This window comes from Perognathus longimembris, chromosome 18 (assembly GCF_023159225.1).
Source record: "Perognathus longimembris pacificus isolate PPM17 chromosome 18, ASM2315922v1, whole genome shotgun sequence".
In the NCBI taxonomy this organism is placed as follows: domain Eukaryota; kingdom Metazoa; phylum Chordata; class Mammalia; order Rodentia; family Heteromyidae; genus Perognathus; species Perognathus longimembris.
In genome coordinates this window covers 46,792,365-46,815,361 of record NC_063178.1, presented here as the reverse complement: position 1 = coordinate 46,815,361, position 22,997 = coordinate 46,792,365, and the positions used below count along the sequence as shown (strand labels likewise).

Here is a 22,997-nt window from a genome sequence, read left to right as displayed (position 1 = left end):
AGAACACATGATGATTCTTCAAGGTGTGAGTGGAGCATTTGAGGGAGGGAGGCAAAGAATCTCCGCATTATATGTTACCAGGTTCTATTTTCAAAAATATCTACTGCATATTATGACTGCATTATCGAGACATTTAGTACCTTTGAATGTACTCTACTTGCTTGTGGCTTAATTCTCTGCTAAAATTCTCTTTGTAAGGTCCAACCCAGAAGGGCTCCATGCAGATTCCCCCTACCTGTTTAAGTCTGGGCCCAGTATCTGCATTAGCTAGGCAACTGGTATATCTGGAGGCACTTACCTCCCCCTTCTCTGAGCTCACATCCAATCCATTTGCACAAACCTCCCACTTTTCCCTTTATAATCAGGGTAAATTCAAGTCACCTTTCTCTTTCCTTTTGTCCCTTGCTTTCTGTTGTTCTCTTTATCCTTTTCTCTTCTTCCTTCCCTTCTGTCTCTCCATACCTCCAACTTATGCATGCGGGCCAGCAGTTTTCTCTCACCACACACCCCCGCCCCCCTTTCCCAATGAACTTTCTTCCTAAACTATGTGGCTGGTTCCTTACAGGGAACCATTCACTTGTATAAATTTCATTCACTCATTTAGTGAGTGAATTAAAACTTCATCATGACCACGTTCTAGATTCTTGAGCTACACTGCTTCTGCTGTTGATCACAACTGCTAGGGAGGCAAACATGCAGTGGTACAAAGTGGTGTACTCAGGGCCCTGTGAAATACATACTGCAATCAAGACGGTGGTGTCACCTTATAAGCCAGTAAGAATCTTCTGTGAAGAATTATGGTGGCCACTAGACTATTTTTTTTTTTGCCAGTCCTGGACCTTGGACTCAGGGCCTGAGTATTGTCCCTGGCGTCTTTTGCTCAAGCCTACCACTTTGCCACTTGAGCCACAGCACCACTTCTGGCCATTTTCTATACTGCCCCACCCTCCACCTTGTGCCCTTGGGAAGAATGCCAGCCCAGGCATTATGGGGAGGTTCTGAGGGTCCAGCAGCATTAGGACCAGGATGACTAAATTTCTCAAGGTTCCTCACAGTCCACTGTATTGGACACTTTAAGTGTGATGTTCAGTTGCCCATGTGGGGTCTGTTATTGTGGCGAGTGGCAGGAGAATGTGGATGCATTGGTATAGGATATGTAAAAGACCAGGGCTGGGCCCAGGTCCTTGGGTCTCCTCTGGGCTTGAGCAGGGCCCACTTGGTCTGCCCTACCTCTTCCCAATTTTTCTTTCCTATTTCACTCTTATAGAATCCTGCCATGGGTAAGCTTTAGCTTGATGCTGGGCAAGGATGTGTGGTGAGGGGAAGCAGATGACTGAGGTAGAACAAGTGTCAACACTCAGACAACTTGCGATTGAGTGCATGGGGAATCTTGCATCCAGCATCCTGCCTCTCAAGCAAAGGCAGAAGGCCAGAATAAACCATGAGACAATTAGAGGAGAAAATCCATGTGTTGGCAGGAAGAAAAAAGACCTGCATTGCCATTAGTTGTTGTGACCTATATAGGTGAAACTAGGCATAAACTAGCCAAATTCAATATAATAAAATGTGTGTACATGTATATATGTTTTAAAGTGTACATATATACAGGTATATTTTGCTTTGGCAAGATCAAATTATCTTGACAATCAGGAATTAAAGCTCTTCTTTACAAGCTCACATAACAAGATTTATAATGATTAATGGATTTTTAAATTTTTGACATGGTCCATTAGTGTGGAAAACTGTTCATAGTCAGTAGTTCATTGGTGGTTTATGCCTGGAGTCCTAGGTTCTGTGCAGTCTGAGAATTGTGGATTTATCTGTACTTAACTAGCCAAAACGTAGAAGAACAGGTTGTTTCCAGTGGTAGAGCAGGAGGCATGAGGTGTTACCATCTGTAATCCTAGTAGTTCAGGAGGCTGAGATCTGAGAACCTAATTTTTAGTTTACTAACCAACACTCAGGAGTTGAGGGCAACTGAAATAGTGCACCACCAGTCTTTAGGGGCTCACACCCATAACCCTAGCTGCTTAGGAGACTGAGACCTGAGAACCTTATCTCCAGTTAACCAGCAACCCCTTAGGAGTTGGCTGAAGTAGTAATATACCAGTCTTGAGGGGCTCACAAGTTTAATCCTAGCTGCTCAGGAGGCTGAGTTCAGATCTTCATCATTCAAAGACAGGCTATGTAGGAAAGTCTATGGGAAATTTAACCATAACCCAGATGGAAGGAAGTGCTATGGCTAAATGTAGGGAGCATTGTCCTTGAGTAAATAAACTCAATGGCAGGACCTAGACTATGAATTCAAGACCCAGAATTGACACAAGATACAGATAGTGAGGGCTTTCTTTCAGATTTATTTTTTTAAAGCTACTGTTATTGATGAGAGAACTAGCAGATTTTTCTTTCTGTTTTTACATTCACAATACCCTTCACTATTTTATTTTTACTGACTTTTAGTGCTCTACTATTCCAGGCACACCTGTACTTCTGACTTTGCTTAATGAATTGTAGATTTGAATGTTACAAAAGTGTCCTTCCAGAATTGGCCTCAAAGAGGGATTTTCAGATCTCAGATTTCTTAGTATCTAGGACACCAGGCAAGAGCCATTAGCTAATGGCTAAATACTGAATTTTGAAAGTTCTATTTTTTAAAAAAAGTAGAGTCTGTGTTTACATTTGTCTATATAAATGAGTGAAAGTCACTTGACATTGTGAGATTGGTAGCCAGCCTCAGCATCTCTTGCAAAAGTGGGCATGACGTATCCTTTCCTTGTATTTTGACTATCTCCAAATCTGAGCAAAATCCAAGTAAATCCTACTTCTTAAGACTGAATGAAAAACATGCCAAGATTCAGAACTTAGGAGGAAGGAAATGTGAGGCACAATTAACACAGTAATTGGAAGTATGTATGTGCAAAGAGAAACATGGAGCAGATGTAGCCTAAATTTCCTCCCTGACACTTTCTGTGAAAACCACACAGGCATTTCTTTGGTGTTGAGCTGCATTTTGAATCCGAGCTTGACTGTTGGCCAAAGAAATTTGTGTACAGAGAAAACAGAAGACATTTTGGGAATCCAGGTTGGAAATTGAGTTTAAACAAATTTCCTGAGTTCAGAGTTTCAGGTAGTTTGCAAATACATAGGAATTATTGACTAGGCAGATTTGTTTTACCAAATATACATCTGATCTCAGGCCTGAGAAAAACACAATATTCAGGAAGGATGGCAAGGTTCTGGGTGAGACAATGAGAAGCGATTCTATCTCCAGAGGCTATCAATCTGAGTTTCACTTTGAAAGTGTTCAAGTATGTACTGAGAAAACTTATGTTTTGAATAGAATGTTTATGATTAAAAAGTCATTCCGTAATTTAAAAATCTAAGCTTAATTTCTTCACTAATCTATAAAAGTATACCATTATACAGATTTATGGTTTTCTATGATATATGTGTGTATTTGTTTTTGCAAATATATGTAAGCAATTACATATATATGAGGTGTGCATACACATATATGTGAGTGCAGATAATAGGTAGGTAGATAGGTAGGTAGATCATTTGATTATGTTTTTATAAAGATAGTGTAATATTTAAGTAAGGATAAGAGTTTTTTGTCAAACACGAATCATTTCTATATAGTTAAGACATTTAATTTTCTCTGTTTTGTAATTTAATGTATTCTCATTTAATGTATTCTCATTAATTTAGCCAGCCTCTTCTTCTCACTATCATTTGTAGTTTGCGATCTTTCAAACTTATCCTAAATGCCCTTGGAATGGATGTACTGATGCTAGCTCTAACTTGTTGGTTTTTTCAGAAAGTCTTTGTAATGGTCTTTGGCCTTAGAAAAAAACAAGAAGAGTAAACTTAACACAGGGTACCTTTCCCGAGGTTGTTTGATTTATTAGATAACAAATTAAATGAACATTTAGCTAGGGCTACTCATTTTCTTACTGTCTGCCAAAAGAAGTATTATTCATGTAGGAATTTTGCTTTGTGAATTGAAGTCAGTGAAGCATAAGCATTGCTTTGGAATGCCTTATTTGATACTTGCTGATTGTATTTTTATCCTCAGCCCTTCCTATGGTATTACGAATTTAAAATGTTCCTAACATTCTACACTTTAGTTTGTCTGTTCTTCACAAGTGACAAATTCTGCACTATAGCATTGATCCCGTATTACCTTAATTATAAAGCAAAACAGTGCCTACAACGTGTTCCGAAACAATTGATAAAATATAATTTAAATATGATACAAGGCCTTTTATGTGTGCTAGTGCCCGTTCTTTGGCTGAAGGTCTGGGTACTGAACATGTATGTGCTTCTATTGATCCAGACTAATGTTGTACTACTTCAGCCATAGCTCCACTTCAAGGTATTTTTCTGTGTGGCAATTGGAGATAAAAGGCTCCCAGACTTTGGCAGGCTAACTGGCTTCAATTTGTAAACCTCAGATATCAGACTTCAGAGTAGCTAGGAATAGGGCCAGGTGTCACCAGAGCCAGGTACAATGGTCTCCCATTTATAATACAATAATCTGCAATAGAAAACTTTAAATTTTTAAGCAGAACTGTTTAGTCTGCCCAGATTTTGGGTCCCCAAAGTCCACCCAGTAGCCAATTCCAGTGCAAATGCACAAAAGTCTCTATTGCAAGCCTGGACTCTCAACCGACATTGACACAGCGGATCTGAATTGAGAGCCCCGGCCCTCAGACAGGCAGGGTTTTCATTGTGATTACAACAGGGGCAGGGTAGTTCCAACTTGGCAGACGCTTGATTGGATGGCATTTAGCAAGCTTGTCTTGTCCTATTTCTATTGGCTATCTTCCCTTTCAGATATCTATTTTGGCTTTGATAAGGAGAACTGGTCTTGGTATCAAGAACTGACAGCTGGTGGTCATGTAGCACTGATGCAGGTACTTAAAGCAGGGCTAGAGCAAGTCACAAGTGGGTTATGCAAGCCATTTACAGAAGCAGAATTATGCGGTCAGGCTGACCTAGTGCCAACTTTATTTAACAATTGCTACCATGTTTTCCCATTACCACTAAGCAAGCTTGAGTGGGCTAGAACAATCCTGTACTCGATCATAAGTAAACCAACCCAACAGTTACCATGGCATTTCTACTACTATTGTGGTTATTTCTATAGTCTATAACTATGATCATTTTTACTGTCTCTTAACATGGTTACTTCCTAGGTACAGAGAGGAATAAAGGCTCCCTATATTTTTAAATGTCAAGCTACAAGAAACTAGTCTCACGGGTTGGGGGTGCAGCCCTCTAGCATGGAGTCATCACCAGGATTTAGAAGCTGTTATAATTTTAACACTTAAACTTTTTTTAAAAAAAGTTTTTATTAACAAACTGATGTACAGAGAGGTTAGAGTTTCATATGTTAGGCATTGGATACATTTCTTGTGCTGTTTGTTACCTTGTCCCTCATACCCCCCTCTCCCTTTCCCCTTCCCCTTTCCCCCCCTGAGGTGTTCAGTTCACTTAGACCAAACAGTTTTGCAAGTATTGCTTTTGTAGTTGTTTCTCTTTTTTTACCCTGTGTCTCTCAATTTTGGTATTCCCTTTCAATTTCCTAGTTCTAATACCAGTATACACGGTTTCCAATATACTCAGATAAGATTACACAGATAGTGTAGATACAATCACAGGAAGGTGATACAAGAACATCATCAATAGTAGAAGCTACAGATACACATGGGATGTTGAAAGTAGTTACAACTGTGATATAACAATCGTTTCCATAACAAGGAGTTCATTTCACTTAGCATCATCTTATGTCATCATAAGGATATAGCTATTGGGCTCTTGTGATCCTCTGCTGTGACTTGCCTAAACCTGTGCTAATTATTCCCAATAAGGGAGACCATAGAGTCCATATTTCTTTAGGTCTGGCTCACTTCACTTTGTATAATTTTTTCCAAGTCCTTCCATTTCCTTACAAATGGGGCAATGTCATTCTTTATGATAGAGGCATAAAATTCCATTGTGTATATGTACCACATTTTCCTGATCCATTCTTCTATGGAGGGGCATCTGGGTTGGTTCCAGATTCTCGCTATGACAAATTGCGCTGCAATGAACATTGTTGTGCTGGTGGCTTTACTATGATTTTGTTTGTGTTTTTTTGGATAGATACCCAAAAGTGGGGTTGCTGTGTCATAGGGGAGTTCTACATTTAGCCTTCTGAGGAATCTCCATACTACTTGCCAGAGTGGCTGAACCAGTTTACATTCCCACCAACAATGAAGTAGGGTTCCCCTCCAACAACTGTTATTGTTAGTTTTCTTGATATATGACATTCTTACTGGGGTGAGATGGAATCTCAGTGTTGTTTTGATTTGCATTTCTTTTATGGCGAGTGATGTAGAGCACTTTTTCATATGTCTCTTGGCCATTCTCATTTTCTCATTAAACTTATATTTAGTCACTCAGGTTCTCAGGTTAGCCCTTAGGAATCACTAATGAGTAAGAAGAGCCCAAATCCCAAGAGAGAAGGAAAATATCCCACCATGAAATCAATAATACCATTGTTCTCAAGCATTGATTATGGACACATAGCCTACAATGAATTTATTTCAGTTTGTTTTCTTTCCAGTCCTGAGCTTGAACTCTGGGATTTAGGCACTGTCCTTCAGCTTCTTTTGCTCAAGGCAAGCATCCTACCACTTGATCAACAGCACCACTCTGGCTTTTTCCATTCATGAGGAATCAAACGCAGGGCTTCATGCATACCAGGCAAGCACTTGACACTGAGCCATAGTCCCATCCACTCAAATTTGTTTAAGTAAGAACATATTCTTGTGATATAGCAAAACACAACAATAATGTGAAATATTGTTTTGAAGTGATTCATATTATCTTTCTTAGCAAAATATCCTCAATAAAGGCTACAGAGAAGATTTTCACTTTTTTTTACATTACTGTAGAAATTCACATTAGTGTATTTTGAGTTTCCATCTTCCATACTTGTGTTAAAAAACTGGAATACTAGCATTTCCTCTGTAATCAACCAACATATTCTACTGGCAAGAGCACACAGCCATTTCATTTGTTTTAAGTTTTATGGAGCTTCATTTTCAGGTGTATTCAGCTTGGTATTTTGTGTTGATATTGTTTCAATAACATGAGATTTTAATCATTTGGTTGCTTGAGTGAGGATGGTTGGTTCAGATTTATGTCCCACCTATGACTATTACATTGTGCCACCTCTTTATTAGGCCATGTATGCCCAGCAGAAATGCCAAGTTTCTTCATATTGCTGTGTTTAGGAAGATGACCACTAAGGCCTTCTCAAAACTGTTGTGACACTGTAGTTTTCACCAATTCAGAATGTAGTAAATATAGATATGAATTGCTTTTAAAATATCTACTAACTAATAGACTTGGGTTTGTGTTTATTGAACAGTTTAATGCTCTAATTGAAACCTAAAAGATTCTTCTCCCTTAAAAAGTCTTTATTCTTTTCCAGCCCATGTATAATATTTCAGCAGGAAATTCTGGGTGCAAATTCCCAATAGCTCCTTTCCTGACTACCTCATTTTCCATTTTTTCCCAGCCTTGCTTCCAGAATCTTCCCTTCATTGTCAACAGCGACACAGAATGGATGGATCTCAGGTGAATTGCTTTTGGTTTCTCACTTAGTTTTACATTCCATTTTATGAACTTAATTGTGTCTGAGATTTAAAATGGAAAAGTAGATTCTGCTTCATAAAAACATACCTAAATAAGACAAAGTTGGATTGTATATTATGTAGCTGATACAATCTTGCATTCTATCTAGATTTGCTTCTATTGGTGTCTTGAATTTTTTCCCTTTGTTTGATTTACAGCCTTGAACTCAATGGCTAGGAGCTGTCCCTGAGCCTCTCTGGCCTCAAGACTATCACTTGAGCCACCACACCACCTCTGCTTTTTCCTATTTATGTGGTGCTGTGGGATGGAACCCAGGGATTCATGGATACTAAGCAAGCACTGTACAGATGAGCTATATTCCCAGCCCTGCAGGTTGATTGGGCTTTTTTTCTTTATGTGATGAAAACGTGGTCACACTTGTTATGTGATTCAATCACTCCCAGGAAGTCACTTCTTGGGAAAATGAGGGTTTTCTGGCAACTTATCAGAAACCACATCCTCCTTAATAGTATTAAACTGTTTTAATGAAGCTTTATTGGAGTGACTGAAATTGTGTGGTCACAAACACCTTCAAATGTTCTATAGGACTTAGTAAGCCATAGGTTCTTAAAGTACTCTTGGTACATATTTCTTGTTAGTGCCCATTTCCCAAAGGAAAAGCAGTAGACTTTACAGTTGTGTTTATTCAAAAACTCATTAGTTAAATCGCATGACTGCTTTGTGGTGTTTCTTTTACTTGAACCACTCACCTGAACTATGCCTCCAACCTATTTATTAGCAAGTTAATTTGAATGGTAGAGTGCTATCCTTGAGCAAAAAAGAAGCCAGGAACAATGTTCACACCCTGAGTTCAAGCCCCAGGACTAGTAAAAATACAAACAAACAAACCAAATTAAGTGTTGCATTTTATTTCTAATAATTGTAACTGTTCTGCTAACTCTGGTACATTTTCTTATTTTCTTCAGTAATTACATAGCCTTGGGTAGCACAATTCAATGGATGAATTTTTATATAATAAGTTTAATTTACTGTTATTATAGATGCTGTTTATAGAGATTACAATTCCATGAGTCAGGTAATTAGAGCATTTCTTTTTTTTTCTGTAATCTCATTGGCAACCTGCATGTGGCAGGTTTGACTATGTGATGCTTGTCTTTGTTTTTGTTTGTTTGTTTTGCCAGTCTTGGGCCTTGATCTCAGGGCCTGTGCACTGTCCCTGGCTTCTTTGTGTTCAAGGCTAGCACTCTGCCACTTGAACAACAGCGCCACTTCTGGCCTTTTCTATATATGTTGTGCTGAGGAATTGAACCCAGGGCTTCATTCATATGTGGTAAACACTCTTGCCACTAGGCCATATTACAGCCCCTGCATTTCTTTTTATACTGTAACTTGTGTTGTTCTCTCACTCTCATACTCACTCCCTCCTGTCTTGACCCACAAATTGTAGAGTTGACTTTCATCTGTATACAGTGACTTCCACAGTTTCACCCTATTTTCCTTGATTTCTGTGCCATACCTACCTCCACCCTCCAGGAGATATTACATGTTAATTCAGCATGCATGAGAACAACATTTGCGTTTCTCTCAAAGTTGAAGGGTAGTCATTTTTAATATAGAAAAAAACCCAGTGCTAGGGTATATTTTGTTCCAGATTCATTCTAATTTCCCTATGTTTATTTCATTCATAGGTTATTGGAAATATATAATATAATTTTAATTTATTCGTATCCTATAGCTTTATTTCTCTCGTCAATTTCTCTGAAGTTTGTCTAGAGGTTTATCTTTACTTTCATTGTGTTTGTCTTGTTAAATGTCACAGAACTGTGCTTTATTATTGTCTTTATTTAAGAGCATGTCATCAATACGTGTCTTCCCACTAACTTTTGTTGTTATATGAGTTATTAAGAGAATTAATGTTCTCCAATAATAATGGCATATTAACAAGACATTTAATTTATGTGTTTTGAGCCTTTGGTATTTAGCATGAAGGTTTTACCATGGAGATATATGATCTGTCTGTTATTATCCATGGTCTGTATCAGTGGTCATACCATTTATACTGATGTTCATTTCCTTACAGACTATGTGTATTTGTATTTTTCATTCTTCATTTTTCCTATGGTATTTTCTATTAATTTGTTTATGTCTTTTGATTTGTCTGTATTTAATGTATGTCTCTTTGGATATGATTTCTTCAGGTATTGTTTTTCTTTCGTTAACGTCAAACAGTGCCATGTGTCTATTTATACCAATGATTTTTCTGTGTTATCTATATTATATTTATATTGTGATTATGTTTATGATGATAATTATAATACATGTTTGAATCATCTGATATTTCCTATTTTTCTTACAAGTAACCAGAAGGCATCCTTCCTGTAATGTAACCTGCAAACATTCTTCTACATACTGTAAATCACCTCTGATATCAGTTCCAATTTAAATCCTATGGGAAAAGTTGGTTTTTCATAATCATCGTCATTGTCGTTGTTGGTTTCCCGTAATAGGTCTTGAATTGGGGGCCTGGGCACTCTACCTGAACTGCCCTGGCTCAAGGAAAGCACTCTACCACTTGAGCCACAACGCGACTACTTGTCATTTATGTTTATGTGATAATGATTTATTCAAACAGTATTTGATGCATTGTAGGCAAGCATTCAACCACAATGCTGTTTTCTCACCCTCTTCTATATACTGTCTTATTCATAGACAACTGACAGTTGGTTTGCAGACTTCATATTTAATAGAGATGTCATCTTTTTTTCAAGCATTCAGATGCCATGTTTGGTAGAATCTGTAACATTCACATATATGCAAGGACTCATATATTCCTTTAAAAAGCTCATTATGTGTTAGGTCTTATCTGCTTTGCTAATTTGAATGTTTTGTTCCTTAAACAGTAACCAAATATCTTATGTACAGAACAAGGACCATCCTTAGGCTGAAGCATGGAGCTTCAAAAGAATTAGCCTTAATGTTGTAATGCCAGATTTGTAGCACCTCAGAATTATCTTGGCTCTATTGCTAATAACAGGAAAATGTTCTGATATATCAGGGAAACTTTGTATTAGTAATATAGAGCTACATATTTCTACATAGATTTTTCTTTACTCTACTATATAGATAATGGAAGAAGCTCCAAACATTTTATGTATTTAATGTATTTTAAAAGCAGCCTAAGCCTACCCAGGCACTGTCTTATGTCTCTGATCCAAGCTCCTCAAGAGACTGAGATCTGAGGGTTACATATCAAAGGAATCCTGGGCAGATAAACATGTGACACTGGAATGTTCAATTAGCTAGTAAATTTTTGAAGTCAACCTGTGGCTTAGTATGGAGCAGAAAAGAGAAGTTGTTGGTACTTGAAGGTGTGAGTGGAGCACTGGAGAGAGGAAAGCAAGGAACCTCACCCATCCCAAGTTGCCAGGTTCTATTTGCAAAGATATCCCTTGAATATTATGAATGCATTAATGAGCCATTTAGTACCTATGATTGTGCTAATTACATGCTTGTAGACTTAATTCACTCCTAAAATTGTTGTGAATTTCATGCATTTTTTGAGTAAAGATATAGCTTCATTATTACCATTTTCTAGATTCTTGGGCTACAGTGCTTCTGCCTTTAAGGCAGTTATGAGAGGAGAAACCAGATAAGAATACAGTGAGTGCTACAACAGGGCTGTGCACAAGCCCTTGTGGAAACACTAGTGCAAACAACAGGGTGGCGAGAGTCAGCCTGATAATGATCTGTGAATAATATGGTGACCACTACAATTATTTTAATTAGCTTACTTTATTGTTATGTGCAGAGGGATTATAATTAGATGAGTCATTCCTTTCTCTCCATCAAGCCTTAGGACCATCAAAAATAAACAGAATATTTTAATATATAGACAGAGTAGGTACTTAGACCTGGAGTGATAAGAAGGAGCATTGTTTTTCAAGCAGGAAGATTCCTTGAGATAAGTTCTGGAGACAGCAGGAATGTTGCCTAAGTAAATGTAATAATTGCCATCGAGTTGTGTTATTGAAGATAGCTAATAGTAAATATTACGTGTATTTCAGCACAATAAAAATTTAATGGAAATAAGTAATTTGTTTTGCTTCATAATGAGGATAGAACTCTGGTGCTGGCACTGTCATTGAGCCTTTCACCTCAAGGCTAAAGCTATACCACAATGAGGCACAGTGCAATTTCCCAATTTCTGGTGGTTAATTGCATATGTATCTAAGGGAATTTCTTACCCAGGCTGGCTTTGAAACAATATCCTCAGATCTCAACTTCTTGAACTGCAAGGATTACAGGCCTGAGCAACTGGCGCCCTGCAAATAGGCATTTTGAAGTCACATCCATTACCCAGGGAGGTAAACTGAAGAAATCATGGAAAAATCACTAGAGATTATTAAACCCCTGACCTACTATCCAGCAGCTACAATAACACTGACTTTCAATGAACAAAACAAGATGAAGAACTCGGGCTAGAGGAAGTCACATGGCCACCAATATCTTCTTGGCAATGGCAAAGAAGTAGTGATAGAGAGAACTAAGTCAGGCTGCCCCTCTTTTTGAAGGACTGAGAGGCTCTGCTTAGGACACACAGATAACCCTCTTGCTTTTCCCTCAGTTTCTGGGCTTATCTGCTCAGGTTGCTGTGCCTTTTCTTACCCTTCTAGTTTTTAAGTTAAAACAAGATTAGTATATTATTTCCTTGTAAAAAATCTTTCCATGTGAGAAAAACCAATGTACAATATTCACCATCATTCAAAGAGAACAGGGTCTGCAGTTTTATTTGTGTAAAAACAAAAGACCATTTTAGAGCATTTAGGCTCCGGTTCTTATTGCAATAAACAACATACACAATTATAATAAAGTACAATGGAAGCTGTTTGTGTTTTTTTTTGTTTTTTTTGTTTTTGTTTTTGCCAGTCCTGTCACTTGGGACTCAGGGCCTGAGCACTATCCCTGGCTCCTTTGTGCTCAAGCCTAGCACTCTGCCACTTGAGCCACAGCGCCTCTTCTGGTCTTTTCTATATGTGTGGTGCTGAGGAATTTAACCAAGGGCTTCATGTATACCAGGCAAGGGGTCTCGCCATTAGACACTATTCCAAACACATCTCTGGTTTTGAATTACATAATACAAAGTATTAAAATTTGAATAGATGGTAATGTAAAGCCTTTCCAAAAAAATACCCTGATTGATTCTAGAAACCTACTTTGAAGACATCCTATCTAAACCTTTCTCTATTTTTTGCCAGACCTAGGGCTTGAACTCAGGGCCTCAGCAGTGTCCCTGGCTCCTTTCTGCTCAAGACTAGCACTTTACCACTTGAGTCAGAGAGCCACTTATTACATTCATACCACTGTAAGCAAAGTCTGTGGCTTAACCAGGCCCTAACATAGATCAGTTCCTTGATCTATGTGAAAGGGAAATTTTCAGCTGTCACTCAGGGGTAAATTCTTTTCTGCTCTTCTTCACTGAAAGATATTAACTCTTAGTTGGTGAGTTATTGAATTTTTGCCTGGTTATAAGATTGGCCATCAGTGCACTAAACTTTCCATTGACTCTTCCATCCTTTGGGGGGAACTGTCTTAGGAAAGATGGTGCTGTGAGCACCCACTCTCCTCTGGTTTTGTAAAACAGCACCAGAATGCTGCACATCAACTACATTGCCATTTTCATGATGGCTGTCCAGAGTGGCCACGGCAGGGGGTGTGGGTGATCAAAGCTACAGATCTCCTTACGCACTGGCTTCTGGGTTTGGTTTTAGTTATTTGTTCATTAATTTATTTCCAGCACTAGAATTAATTAATTAATTAATAATTAATTAATTTATTTATTTCCAGCATCATGCTCTTCTTTTTTTTAAATTTATATTGATAAGGTGATGTACCGAGAGGGTACAGTTACATAATAAGGTAGTAAGTACATTTCTTGTCATATTTGTTACACCTTCCTTCATTTTTCTTCCTCTTCCCTAGTTCAGATAAGCATATATACAATATCCAGTATACCAAAATCATATACAGTGACCACAGGGGATACATCAAATGAAATTCACCTACTACATTAAACATAATGACAACAGTAAAATTCTTCTGTTTCCATCTTTTAGAGTTTATTTTGCTTAGACTCATCTTATATAATCACATGTATGTAGCTGTTGAGCTATTGTGCTCCTGGCAGGGCTATCCCAGACATTTTTATATTTATTTAGGAATTGTTTGGTTTTAGAGACATGATGTAATGTCGCTGACCAAAACATGTAGAAATACCATTTGAAAAGAAGTTTAGTTTACAGACATGATCTGAGCTCTGTGCTCTAGGCTTGTCTCGCTCAACATTATTCATTCAAGATCTGACCATTTCCCTGTGAATGCCATTATTTTATCATTTCTTTTTTTTTGCCATTAAGATTACCTTTAAGTACACATTAAACAAGAGATTATCTAAAATCAAATGTAACACTTTTCAAAGAGACATATTCTAAAATAACTGATTTCAATGACAAATTAAAAATTTACTGAGTAGTCTGATTTCTAAGTTTATCTTACTGTTGGTCTTTGATTTTTCTAGTCAAGTCTGGTGCTTTAATACTTGAGCCACAGCTCCACTTCTGACTTTTTGCTGCTTAATTGCAAATAGTCTTGTGGAATTTTCTGCATGGACTGATTCTAAACCTAAATCCTCATCCCACAGACTCCAGAGTAGCTAGAATGAGAGGTGTGTGTAGGGTCCAGCTTCATTGCCTACTAGGTTGATAATTTTGGTGGACCAAATCAGTGGTTTTAGGGGCTGGGAATGTGGCCTAGTTGTAGTTTGTGCTTGCCTAGCATGCATAAAGGGCTGAGTTCGATTCCTCAGTATCACATATATATATATATACAAAAGTGGTGCTCTGGCTCAAGTGCTAGAGTGCTAGCCTTGAGCAATAAGAAGCCTGGGATAGTGCTCAGGGCCTGAATTCAACTCCAAGGATAGCACACAAAAAAGCTACTATTTTAGAAATTGGGTCTCAAAAATTATACAGCACCAAAAGATGTTCTGTATTCAGAAGAAAACTGGTAGTACATGTTTATTTTTGGCTCGCAGATCTTCAATGCACCTAGAACATTTCTCATCTTCCATTTCCATATATGAAGCAGTGGAATCATTGAACATGCAGCTCTTGTGCCTCTCTATCCCAGTGTCCAGAGCTATCATTCTTTTTGTGTAAGAGTTTGTTGATCGTTGCACACTTAATAAGAGACAGTATGCCATGGCTGTTTTATTACTAACTGGTGTATTTTCTTTAGCTGATTGTATTCAACTTTCATCCCTAGTGTAATCTGTAGTAATATTTTCTTCCTTTTCAATGCATTCACAAATTGTTTTATGTGTTCCTATGTTTTGTTGGTGAGTAATTATTTAGCGTTTCTTAAAGTAGTTGTTACACTTCTCGCTAAACTTCTTTTGCACAGATGTGTTTACCAGGCGAAAGACTTCCGACACTGGTTACACTCATATGATTCCTGACCAGTGTGAATTCTGTTATTTTTCCTTAAGGATGACCTGACCCTGAAGGACGTTCCAAATGTGCTGCATTCCTGAGATTTCTCTCATGTATATACTCGCTGATGAACAGGAAGACAGGATTTCTGGGTGAAAACTTCCCACATGTGTCACATCAATAAAGTTTCTCTCATGTGTGAGTGTTCTCATGAAACATAAGGTGTGACTTCCAGGTGAGTGATTTTCCACATTGATTACATAAAGTTTTTCACTTGTTTGAACTCGCTTCTGTGCACTGAGATATGACTTGTGGGTTAAAAAATGTCCACATTCGTTATGATAATATGGTTTCTCTTCTGTGTGTTCACTGATGAATACTAAGATATGTCTACTGGGTGAAACACATTCCAATTTTGTAACATTTGTAGGTTTTTCTCATGTATGGGTTCTCTCATGAAACATAACGCTTGATTTCTGGGTAAAAGACATTCCACATGTGTTACATGTATAAGGTTTCTTTCCTGTATGTGTTTTCTCATGAACAGTAATTCTTGATTTATGGGTAAAAGACTTTCCACATGTGTTACATTTATAAGGTTTCTCTCCTGTATGTGTTCTCTCATGAAGACGTAGATGTGATTTCGAGACAAAAGACTTTCCACATGTGTTACATTTATAAGGTTTGTCTCCTGTATGTGTTCTCTCATGAACAGTAACGCTTGATTTCTGGGTAAAAGACTTACCACATGTGTTACATTTATAAGGTTTCTCTCCTGTATGTGTTCTCTCATGAAGACGTAGGTGTGATTTGCTGGTAAAAGACTTTCCACATGTGTTACATTTATAAGGTTTCTCTCCTGTATGTATTCTATCATGAATACGTAGGTGTGATTTCTGGGTAAACGACTTTCCACATGTGTTACATTTATAAGGCTTCTCTCCTGTATGTGTTCCCTCATGAAGACTTAGGTGTGATTTCTGGGTAAAAGACTTTCCACATGTGTTACATTTATAAGGTTTCTCTCCTGTATGTGTTCTCTCATGAAGACTTAGGTATGGTTTCTGGGTAAAAGACTTTCCACATGTGTTACATTTATAAGGTTTCTCTCCTGTATGTGTTCTCTCATGAAGACTTAGGTATGGTTTCTGGGTAAAAGACTTTCCACATGTGTTACATTTATAAGGTTTCTCTCCTGTATGTGTTCTCTCATGAACACTTCGGTATGATTGCCAGGCAAAAGACTTTCCACATGTCTTACATTTATATGGTTTCTCTCCTGAATTTGTCGTCTCGTGAACACTGATGTGTGATTTCTGGGGAAAAGACTTTCCACATGTGTTGTGTTTATAAGGTTTCTCTCCTGTATGAGTTCTCTGATGCATTAGTAGTGGTGCTTTCCACATGAAACACTTTTCACATGTGTTACATTTATAAGGTTTCTCTCCTGTATGAGTTACCTGATGAATACTGAGTTGAGTTTTCCAGGTGAAGGACTTCCCAGATTGGTTGCATTCATATGGTTTTCCAGCTGTGTGAATTCTATTATGTGCATTTAAAATTGTCCTCAACCTGAAAGATTTTCCACATTTGTTACATGTATGAGGTCTCTCGCCTGAGTCAATTTTGTTATGTCTTCTAAGAATTTTCTTGCTCCTGAAGGAATTTTCACATATATTATATTCATAAGTTTTCTCAGTAATATGTATTCTATTATGTGTTCTCAGAGCTGACATGTGTTTGATGGACTTTCCATATCTGTTGCATTCATAATAATTTTCTCCCATACAAACACAATTATTTTTAAAGAATATGGTCTTTGAGGTTAATACCGTCCCTTCTCCACCATCTGTGAAATAATGCTGCTCACTGGGAATTTCTGAACATTGATTCAAAGTCTCCATGTTGCTAAGGGAATTTTTATCTACATGAGAGACACCAGGCCTGGATCCAGCATGCATCTCTTCAGGCAAAAAATGGAGATCCATATTCTGATATGCAATGGATGCCTCAGTCCTCATTCCTAAGGATTTCCTACTATTCCTATGCAGCTCTGGCATGTGTTTAGAGCTCAAATGAAAAGTTCTCACTAATCTCATTCTTTCATCCACAGAGTTGCTTTTGATGATTGCTACTTCACACGGCCATTCTTCTGAACTTTTCTTGCAACTCTTAATCATGTCATCAATTTCAAGGACATCTAAAATGATTCATCAAAAAAATAAACAAATAAACATGAGGAGCCAAGACATCGAAATAAAAAGATACCCTGAAAACACTACAAGAACGAGTAGGAGAAACACTTGGGATTCTTGGCACAGGATGAAACTTCCTTAATAAAGGCCCATAAATACTAAAATTCAAGGAAAGTTGGGGTAAATGGGACTGCATCAAACTCCAGAGCTTCTCCTGGGCAAAAAACATAGCTTCGAAGATAAACAGGAAGCCCACAGATTGGGAAAAGATCTTTTCCTGCCCTACAATGGACAAAGGCCTCATATCAAAAATATATTCAGAACTGAAAAAATTAAATTTCTCCAAAACAAAACCTCAAAGAACCAAGATCCCCCTCAGATAAAGACTTAAAAGGACACTTCTCTGATGAGGAAATGAGAATTGCCAAGAGACATAGGAAAAAGTGCTCTGCGTCACAGGCCATAAAATAAATGGAAATCAAACAACATTGAGATTCCACCTCAACCCTGGTAAGAATGTCATTTATGAAGAAAAAAAAACAAACAGTAACAAATGTTGGAGGAAATGTGACCAAAAGGGAATGCTACTTCATTATTGGTGGGACTGTAAACTGGTTCAGCCACTCTGGAACGTGGTATGGAGATTCTTCAGGAAATCTAAACATATGGCTCCCTTATAAACCAGTGGCCCCACTTTTGGGCATCTACCCAAAAGGCCACAAACAAGAACACACTAAAGTGACTAGCACAACAACGTTCACTGCAGTACAATTTGTCATAGGTAAAATATGGAACCAACCCAGATGCCCTTCAGTAGATGAATTGATCAGGAATATATGGTACATATACACAATGGAATTTTATGCCTTTATCAGAAAGAATGTAATCACCACATTAATAAGGAAATGGAAGAACTTGGACAAAATTATACTAAGTGAAGTGAGCCAGACTCAAAGAAAAATGGACTCTATGGTTTCCCTCAGAGGGAATAATTGGCACAGGTTTAGGCTAGTCACAGCAGAGGATCACAAGAGCCTAATAGTTATGCCCTTATGAATGCATAAGATGACGTGAAGTGGAATGAACTCCAGATTAAGGAAACAAGTATTATTATATCACTGTTGTAATTACTTTCAGCATGCCATGTGAAACCGTAGACTCTTTCATTTATGATCCTCTTGTATCCCCTTCCTGTGGGAGAATAATTTCTCTGACCAGCTAGCCTCAGCACAGATATTTTGATGCCTTATTAGCAAACTAATAGGCCTATGGGAACAAATCTTTATTAAAGAGGCTCTTTTGTTGGCCAAAGGAAAACACTTTGTCATGAGACTCTCACCCCCTGTATAGAGCCACTCTGGGGAGACTTGTTTGCACAGCTGCCCCCACCAAAGCTTTTGACAGTAAATAGGGAAGTCAATGTTCTAAGATAATTAGTTGTGAGGAAATAGTAGCTTGATAAGAGTTCTGCATTGACTGATTTGATCTTTGTAGAAGCGACATCCTTTGAAGTAGTAATATCCTTTGTCCTAGTGACATCCGTTGCAGTAGCCACATTTGCAATTTTTGTATTGATATGCATATCTTTCTGTATTAATTTTACTTTTAAAGTTGTGAATTGATTTCTAACCCTATATAAACCCTGGCCCTCCTAAAATAAAGTGTGCATTGGTACACTCGCCTCTGTAGCCCCCTCGTCCTGACTACAATTGCAATTACCCAGGTCCAACAACTGGCGTCTGGATCCAGGGACTTGATAATTGATCCATAGGAGATTACAGAACTATGTCCGAGCTCTCAAGTGGAGGTGAGCGATATTTTGATATAATTGGTATTAACTCTCTGCTAAAGATGAGCAGACTGACAGAGTGGATCCATAAACAAAAAGTTGCTATCTGTGGTCTTCAAGAGACCCATCTTACAGCAAGGGACAAAAACAAGCTCCGAATGAAAACATGGAACAAGATCTTCCAAGCAAACACACCTACCAAAACGGCAGGGGTAGCCATCCTGATTTCAGACAAGATGTACTTCTCATTAAAATCAACTCTAAAAGACAAAGAAGGGCACTACATTATAATACAAGGAAAAATCCAGAATCAAGACATCATGGTGATAAACTTATACTCACCGAACAAGAGGCCCTACATATGTCAAATAAATTCTCACAGAACTACAGAACAAGATAGACCCAAACACAATCATAGTGGGAGACTTTAATACTCCACTCTCTCCAAGAGACAGATCCAACACACAGAGGAATAGCAAGGGAGCCGAAGACATAAGTAATACCATATCCCAAATGGATCTGACAGATCTGTACTGAGTCTTTCACCCCAACGAGAACCAATACACATTCTTCTCAGCAGCCCATGGAACATACTCCAAAATAGATGTCATAACCACACAAAGAACCTCAGCAAAAACAAGAGTATTGACGTCATACCATGTACAATATCTGATCACAGTGGAATGAAGGTAACCCTCAATAAAAAAGGATACCACATAGACTATAGAAATAATTGCAGGCTAAACCCCTCACTGTTACCTAACAATTGCGTCACAGAACAAACTAAGGATGAAATTAACAAATTCATAAGCAACAACAACAATGAAAATACATCACAAAGAAACCTATGGGATACAGCGAAGACAGTGCTGAGGGACAAGATCATTGCCCTCAGCAGTCACATTAAAAGAATGGAATCAGAGCAGGTGAATAATCTCACGATCAAACTAGAACACCTGGAGGAACAAGGAATAATCAAATCTAAAATGACTAGGAGGAGAGAGATGACAAAGATTAAAAGAGATAAATCTGATTGAAAATAGAAAGACCATTCAACAAATAAATACAACTAAAATCTGGTTCGTTGAGAAAGTAAATAAAATTGACAGACCCCTTGCAAGACTTACCAAAAAAAAGAAGAGAAGAGACTCGTATCCATAAGATCAGGGACTCCACTGGAAAATTACAACAAATACACACGATATTCACACAATCATAAGGAACTTTTTCCAGAACCTCTCCTCACTAAAGAACAATAATTTTACAGAAATGGATCAATACTTAGAGAAGTATAAACAGCCCAAACTGAATCACAAAGAAATAAATCAACTAAATAAACCAATAACTTACAGCGAGATACAGGGGGTAATCAAGAGCCTCCCAACAAAGAAAAGCCCAGGCTTGGATGGAATCACCAATGAGTTCTATAAAACCTTTAGTGAGGAGCTAATACCAATACTCCTCAAACTCTTCCGTGAAATAGAAACAGAGGGAGAAATCCCAAACTCATTCTATGAAGCTAATATTGTACTCATCCCCAAACCAGCAAAGACCCAACAAGAAAAAGAGAATTACAAACCAATATCACTAATGAACACAGACAAAAAGCTCCTCAATAAAATATTAGCTAACAGAATCCAGAAACTGATCAAGAAAATTATACATCATGATCAAGTAGGCTTCATCCCACAGACACAAGAATGGTTCACATCCGTAAATCTATAAATGTAATTCATCACATAAACAGAGCTAAAAACCAAGAATCACATTGTTATCTCAGGCAATGCCCAAAAAGCCTTTGACAAAACACAACATCCATACTTGTTAAAAGCTCTGGAGAGAACAGGAATAGATGGAACATTCTTTAAAAGAATAAAAGCCATATACAACAGACCAACTGCTAATATTGTATTAAATGGGGAGAAACTAAAAACATTCCCCCTATCCTCAGGAACAAGACAAGGATGCCCACTCTCCCCACTTCTTTTCAACATAGTGCTGGAATCCCTACCCAAAGCAATAAGGCAAGAGGAGGGCATCAAAGGGATCCACATCGGCAAAGAAGAAATCAAACTATACCTATTTGCAGACGCTGAAGGAACCAAAAAACACAGTCCCTAAACTCCTACACCTAATAAACCATTTGTGCAAAGTAGCAGGATACAAAATCAATCCACAAACGTCAGTAGCTTTTCTGTACACCAGCCATGTACAAGCAGAAAAGGAAATCATGGAAGTAATACCATTTACAATAACTAAAAAAAAGAATAAATTACCAAGGGATCAACCTAACTAAAGATTTGAATGACCTATTTAATGAGAAGTATAAAAATCTAAAAAGGGAAATCAAAGATGACACAAGGATATGGAAAGACCTCCCATGCTCATGGGTAGGCAGAATCAATGTAGTGAAAATGGAAATATTGCTCAAGTTGTTATACAAATTCAGTGCAATCCCCATCAAGATCCCAGCTACATTCTTCACTGAAATAGAGAAAGCAACCCATAAATTCATATGGAACAGCAAAAGATCTAGAATAGCCAAAGCAATTCTAGGCAAAGAAAGCAGTGCAGGAGGTATCCCAATATCAGAATTCAAGCTCTATTATAGAGCAATCATAACAAAAACATCCTGGTATTGGTATAAAAACAGACCTGAAGCCAATGGAATAGAATAGAAGATCCAAAAATAAAGTCACACTCTTACAGTCAGCTTATATTCGACAAAGGAGCTAAAGACATACGTTGGACAAAGCATAGCCTGTTAAACTACTGGTGCTGGGCAAACTGGGCAGCCATATGTAGAAAACTCAAAGTAGTCCCTAGCCTATCACCATGCACCAAGATCAACTCAAAATTGATCAAGGACCTCAACATCATTCCTGAATCTTTGAAACTACTGACGGAAAGAGTAGGAAAGATGCTAGAACTATATAGAGGTTAGAAATGATGAAATATTGGTATTCATAGGGAAATGGTCAGAACTTGAACAAATAATGTTGAGTGAGACAAGCCTAGAACACAGAAAACAAAGGGGCATGATCCCCTTGATATATGACTCTTCAGGTGGGTGGAGGGGGAGACAGTAAGAGACAGGTCTGAGAAACAAAATACTTCTTGTCAAATGGTATTTCCCACAGGTTTCAGTCAGGGAACTTACATTATGTAACTAAAACCAAACAACTACTAAACATAACAATATCTAAATCCACCTCTCAGTGGATCACAATAGCTCAAAAGCTATGTATGAATGATCATATAAGAGAAGGACAAGTTAACTATTTTGTTGATGTTATATTTAAAGTTCTAGGTGAATTTCCTTTGGCATATACCTCGTGGCTACTGTATATGTTTTTGGTACAATGTGTATTGTATATATGCCTACCTGATCTAGGGAAGGGAACAAAAAATGAGGGTGTAAGATATCACAAGAAATGTACACACTGCCCTATTATGTAATTGTACCCCTTTTGCATAACACCTTGTCAACAAAATTTAATTAATAAATAAATTAAAAAAACAAAACAAACAAAAAGCAGTGAAGTTACCACCTGAGCTCTGTCTCCAACAGCACTGTGTAGGATGCATTCACTCACCTTGGAAATTCTTGCCTGAGGCAAGACCCATCCATGTTTCTACACCTTCCTCCAGCTTGATAATCAACTTGGGTTTAGAAACACAGTGCCCTGTTAGGAAAAAGCAGTGGAGAAGTATTGTTCATGGTGATTCTGGACATCTGTGCTATAATGATCTTAGACATTCTGGTACACAGGTTACTCCTGGGGGGTACACCAGCCAAGATGCCTTGCATCATTACGAGGCGGTTCTGAGGGCCCTGACATAGATACGAGCCGCCCCTTAGGGAGGTCCTTTGGAGCT

General features: G+C 37.9%; 1 protein-coding gene across 1 annotated transcript; it reads right to left on the bottom strand.

The window, feature by feature from the left end:
* Positions 1-15,571: 15,571 nt before the first annotated feature.
* Positions 15,572-22,749, bottom strand: LOC125367021 (zinc finger protein OZF-like). The gene is made up of 2 exons (XM_048367666.1): positions 22,715-22,749; positions 15,572-16,790 (listed from the first exon to the last, which is right to left on the bottom strand). The coding sequence occupies exons 1-2, from the start codon at positions 22,747-22,749 to the stop codon at positions 15,572-15,574; spliced, it is 1,254 nt and encodes a 417-aa protein (XP_048223623.1).
* Between the last annotated feature and the right edge of the window lie 248 nt (positions 22,750-22,997).

Coding starts and splice junctions, on each gene's coding strand:
- LOC125367021 (XM_048367666.1), bottom strand. CDS start 22,749: ATGGATGGGTCTTGCCTCAGGCAAGAATTTCCAAG. Junction 16,791..22,714: donor CTCAGGCAAGAATTTCCAAG/GTGAGTGAATGC, acceptor AAATTCCTTCAG/GAGCAAGAAAATTCTTAGAA.